The 5,306-nt window shown below is 39.2% G+C and overlaps 1 protein-coding gene across 1 annotated transcript in view; it reads right to left on the bottom strand.

Annotated features, from left to right (window-relative positions):
* Nucleotides 1–205: 205 nt before the first annotated feature.
* The window catches only part of WASL (Wiskott-Aldrich syndrome-like), a 70,874-nt gene continuing 65,773 nt past the window's right edge, over nt 206–5,306 (bottom strand). Inside the window, exons 10-11 of the mRNA XM_006896083.1 lie at nt 2,437–2,545; nt 206–687 (exon numbers count right to left, since the gene is read on the bottom strand). Coding sequence (XP_006896145.1) covers nt 626–687; nt 2,437–2,545 — 171 coding nt within the window. The 3' untranslated portion in view covers nt 206–625. The remainder of the gene's footprint in view (nt 688–2,436; nt 2,546–5,306) is intronic.

The raw sequence follows: 5,306 nt of genomic DNA, 5'->3' as shown, positions 1-5,306 counted from the left end.
AGGCAATGCTGCCGTCAGAGGCGCCTGACTGCTTTTCCCCCACTTGCATCTCTGCACTGATTTAATGCAGAGCAAGCTGCTAAAATTTGAGAAATTGCATCAGTGTAGTGATGTCAAGAACTGTGCAATGTATGAGCTTCAACATTCATGTAGCATTGTACTGAAAATGAAGGGGCTAAATAAACTAAGGTTTGCATCACTTAAAAAAGAATGTAGTGCTATACTAGATTTTAATAAGAAAATTTAGGTACAGAAAAAGTAGGGTATGAAAATAGTGTTTTCCTTCTGGCAGTATAACTAAATTACATTAAGGTTTTTGTCAGTCTCACACAGAATACTTAAACTCCCCTGTTGATGGAATGAAAAATATTCACAAATAAAGTGAGCAGTCAGGTGTAAACTTGCACACGGTAACAGGGAGTAGCTTTGTAGAGGAAATGACAAACCTTTACAGATTAAATGAGGTATTGCACAGATTAATTAAAAAAAGCAAAAAAAAGGCAACAAAAATATACAGCAAATTGGTAGAACATTTACATGATAATTTTACAGAATCCATAGACAGAAAGTAGTGTTTAGTATTTCACCTTAAAAATATATATAATATATATATAATATATATTGATCAATCTTCCCATTCATCATCATCTTCAAAATCTTCTTCATCATCTTCATCCTCATCTTCATCTAAAAAAATTAATCAAGAGCAGCAGTCAGAAAATAAGTATAAAAATGTACAAAGAAAAATACCATTACAGAATTCTTGGGGATGATTTATCCTTTTATTTAAAGCCTGAACTGTTTAACATTTGACTCCAGAAGGGAATTAAGACAACCTTTGACTCCATAGGGATCTAGTTACTAAGATAGCTTAAAACCAATCCACCGAGTTAAAGTAAAATCACATGGGGCTCGCCTGAGCTGTGCCTTGCGTAATACAAACGGAAGTGCTTTCCTAATACTCTGCACACATGGATTCTCAAACTCAGAACTTCTAAACTTTGTTTTCTCCATCATCAGGCTCTTCCCTCCTACTCTGTCCCATTTCAACTAATGACATTAAAATCTTCACAAATGATTATGACAAAATCCTTGAAATTATTACTCATTCCTCTTTTCCATCATCCTTCACACCCAACCTATCATGTCAGCTGCTTCTGAGCACTGCTACTTTCCTCACCACCAGGAAGTCTTGTTTAGATCACTGCAAATCTAAGCTCCATGTTTCAGAGCAAATGGAATGAGAATATTTTAGTAGGACTACCATGCTGGTAAGGAATTAGGCTTTCAACCCAAAGGCACACAGTTCAAACCTGCCAACTGTTCCACGGAAGGATGGACAATCTCCTTCCTTGCAATTAACTGCCTCTGAAAATCTGCTGGAGGGTCAGCTCAGGGTCGGTTCCAACTTGATGGCACATACCACCACCACCACCCAAAACAACCCCTGTCAAAGTCCTCCTGTGGCCAACCACCGCTATTTGAGTCAAATCTGGTGTTACCACATTCTGTAAGACAAACGTGCTTCCTCCTCGTTCGCTGTCTCCAGTCAGACCTTTCTGCTTGTCCCTCAAACATGCCATGCTTATTCTAGCTTTAGAGGGTCTGCAGTAGCTGTTTCTTCTGTCTGACTGATTCTCACTATTTAGGTTGCACTCAAAATTCATCTCCTCAGAGGGGCCTTTTCTATCTTATGTATGTCTAAACTTTCTCATCAGCAAATACAATTTTAAAAAAAAGTTTTTCCTCGTAAAACACACCACTATCAATGGATAGATAACGAACACTGCTCTGGAACAGATGGGAATAAAGTCACTCAGAAAGGAACGGGAAGTTTGGAAACTATGTGTATGATAATTAATAGCCTGAAACAGGACAAATATTGCAAAGGGAACTGCGGGAGGGAGAGGCAGGAAAAAATACGTACATGAATGAATGAATCAATGAAACCAATCTCTTTGGAAACCACCTTCACTAAAATAATTAAGGGGAAAAAAACCCACCCAAACCAAACCACTATCTCAAATTCAGGGGGGTGCCAAGGGCCCAGACCAAAGGAGGCTGTGCTGCTAGTCTAAAGGTGGTGGGTGCCCCCTGAGCGTTGGAGTCCACCAGCAGCTCCATGGGAGAAAGGTGGGTCATCTCCTCCCAAGTGATTTACAGTCTCCAAAAATTCAATGGAGCATCAGCTATGAGGGGGTTTCGACTTGACGGCAAAAAATTTTGAGTATTTAAAAATTTTGGTTAGAATTACAGTATCCTGGCACCCATTAAGTTTCAGAAAGAAAGAAGCAGTAATGTCTTCAAATAAACGTCAGAACCCAGATCATTAGGTTACTCAGTTCACAAAGAAAAATGTAGCCAAGATTGTGACATAAAAATAAACAATAAAGCCAAACATTCCAATGCACTAACTATACACATCCCGACATTCACCTGAAGAGTGAATGGCTTTGCTCCTTTTCTGCATCACTTCCATCAACGCGCCCACAATCCCTGAAGTGGGAGCAGGTGCTGGAGGCGCAGATTCTTGGCCATCAGACACCTTGAAAAGAAGGTGAACAAGGTTCAGTAAAGAGTCATGTTTGTCTTTAGGAATTTTAGCATCATTAAAAAAAAAGAGACACAATGTAAACAAGCCAAAGACAATGTTAATTAAGAAACACTGTTGATGTGTACTGTTGTGTCGGAACCGACCCAGAGTCAGTTAATCGCACAAGGATTGTTCATCCTTCTCCTATGGAGCAGTTGGTGGCTTCGAACCACGTGCCTTCGGGATTGCAGTGCAGCTTCTTGTCACCAGGCCACTAAAGCTCCTTTAACACTAGTGTCTTAAACATTTAATTCTATTTTACATTATTTTTTATACTAGTTTATTTATAAAATTCGAATACATTGTTTTTCACACCAGATCCTTCCCATTTCGCTTACACGCTCCATTAAATTATGCGACACCATATGAATGACTGTATGAAACACAGGTAAATGAAAGTGTGTAAAAACCACAATGTATATGAATCAAACTGTAAAGGTATTATTATATGAAAATCAATAAAAAATGAAAAAATATTCAAGAAAAATATTTTCTCTTCCTTAATGTATAAGACATCAATATAGTTCCAAATGTTTAGCTCTATTTTTCTTTTCTGTTTTCCAGAATACTACTTGCTTTTGCATGTGGGATGCTTCTGTTTATTCTAGAGCATAAAGTCTGTTGTTACGTGTTGCTGAGTTGCGACTCACAGTGATCCTGTGTACAGTGAACCTTGTTTTGTCCTGAGTATTCTGTCTCCAACACACCTAGTTACCTTATCCCAGTTTACTATGTCAATCCATCTCATCTGGGGTCCTCCTCTCCTGTGCTGTCACTTCACCTTTCCAAGCATGATGTCATTCTCCAAGGACTGGTCCCTCCAGGCAACATGCCCAAAGTTTATTAGATAGTTTCAAAATCCTTGCCTCCAAGGAGCAGCTTGGTTTCACTCTCTCTAGGACAGACCTGTTCGTTCTTCTGGTAGTCTATGGTATGTTCAATACTCTTCTCCAGCATCACAACTCAAAGGCATTGATGCTTCTTCTATTAATCCTTATTCACTGTCCAGCTCTCTGATGCATAGCAAGGAACTGAAAAACATGGTTTGAATCAGGTGCACCTTAGTCTCTTGATTGACATTGTTGCTGCTCAGTACTCTAGAGAGGTCCCTGAGAATAGATTTTCCCAATGTAATTCATCTTTTGGCTTCCTGGCTGTCAGTGCCAAGAGTGTTGACTGTGGAACCAAGCAAGCTGAAGCTGTTAACAATCTCAATCTTCTATTTATCATGATGTTGCCAATTGGTCCAGTGGTGAGAATCTTTCTTTTCTTGAGTTGCGCTTTAATTCATTTTGAAGGCCGCATTCCTGGACCTTCTTCAGCAAACACCTCAGTTTCAGCAAACAAGAGGCATTTTTCCACACAACACAGGGGGAATACATAGATTCTAAAGTTCCGAGGAAGAAGCACACTTAAGATGTATCTAATGAGATTCTTAAGCATTTGTTTCACTAATAATCTTTATACTTTTATACAAGATACAGTAAAAACTTTCAAAAGCTGAAACCTATGTAAGGTGGAAATCAGCCAGAAAGAGAAAATTTCAGGTATTTAACACTAAAATGAATGATAACACTTCTTTTAAGACAGAAAATCTGTGAGACCTGGAAACACTAGGCAGTCTTATTACGGTCTGGCCCTAAGTGTTTTCACAACCAAAAGGAAAAGTGATTTTTCAGGATAAAAACTGCAGGAAGATGTAATTAATACAAACATACTATAATTTACAATTAGTATCTCAGAGTATATTGCTTCCCTTTAAAGAGATCCATCCACGACAGCTTATAAAATGCATCTGTGTCACAGGGCAACTAACTTAGGAACCAACTTTTTGGTAAGGTTCTTATCTCTCACAAAAGAAATCTGTTGTTATATATCATCACGCTGAGTATGACTCTCAGTGACCCTATAAACAACAGATCTGAAGCCTGTCCCAGCCTGTGTCATCCTATCATCTCTGACACACTTAAGCTCATTGCTACTGCCCCCGTGTCAATCCATCTCACCAAAGGTCTTCTCTCTGATCTTCCACTTTTCCTAGCAATATCAAGGTTCTCGTAAGGATGAGAAACCTTACGAAACAGATTCACTCATTAGTGCTTACGTTTTTTAAGGTAAAACTTAACTTGACAGTTCAGAACATCATAGTAGCTATTTCGGTTGTGTACTGTGGAATTGGAACCGACCTATATAGCCGACCCTCTGTCAGGTTTTCAGAGGCAGTAAACTTCACGGGAGGAGAGTGCCCACTCCTCTCCCCTGGAGCAAGCAGCTGGTGGATTCAACCTCTGGCACTGCAGTACAGCCTCCTACCATTAGGCCACCAGAGCTCCCACATTAACTATTCCTGGTGAAGAAATGGCCATAAACGAAACAGAAAGTGTTTCAGAGTTTTAAATTTCAAGGAAAAGTAAAAGCAGCAAGAGAAAACATATGGACAATGTTCAAACAATCTGACAATTTAAAGCAAAAGTGCGGTATTATTAGTGAAGAAATTTTCAAAGTGCTTACTTGAACACGCTGCTGTTTGAGAATCTATGAATATAAAATCAAAACTTGAGTATTTACATATCTACTGTTGTTGTTGTTGTTGTTATGTGTCGTCGAGTCGTTTGCGACTCATAGCGACCCTACGTACAACAGCCCTAAACCCTGCTCTATCCCGTGTCAATCTCATTGCTTCTGACACATCCATCCCGAGTACCCCAGTCAC

This window comes from Elephantulus edwardii, unplaced genomic scaffold (assembly GCF_000299155.1).
Source record: "Elephantulus edwardii isolate Elephantulus edwardi_28Jun2011 unplaced genomic scaffold, EleEdw1.0 scaffold00181, whole genome shotgun sequence".
In the NCBI taxonomy this organism is placed as follows: Eukaryota; Metazoa; Chordata; class Mammalia; order Macroscelidea; family Macroscelididae; genus Elephantulus; species Elephantulus edwardii.
This window is presented reverse-complemented; position numbering and strand designations above follow the sequence as displayed.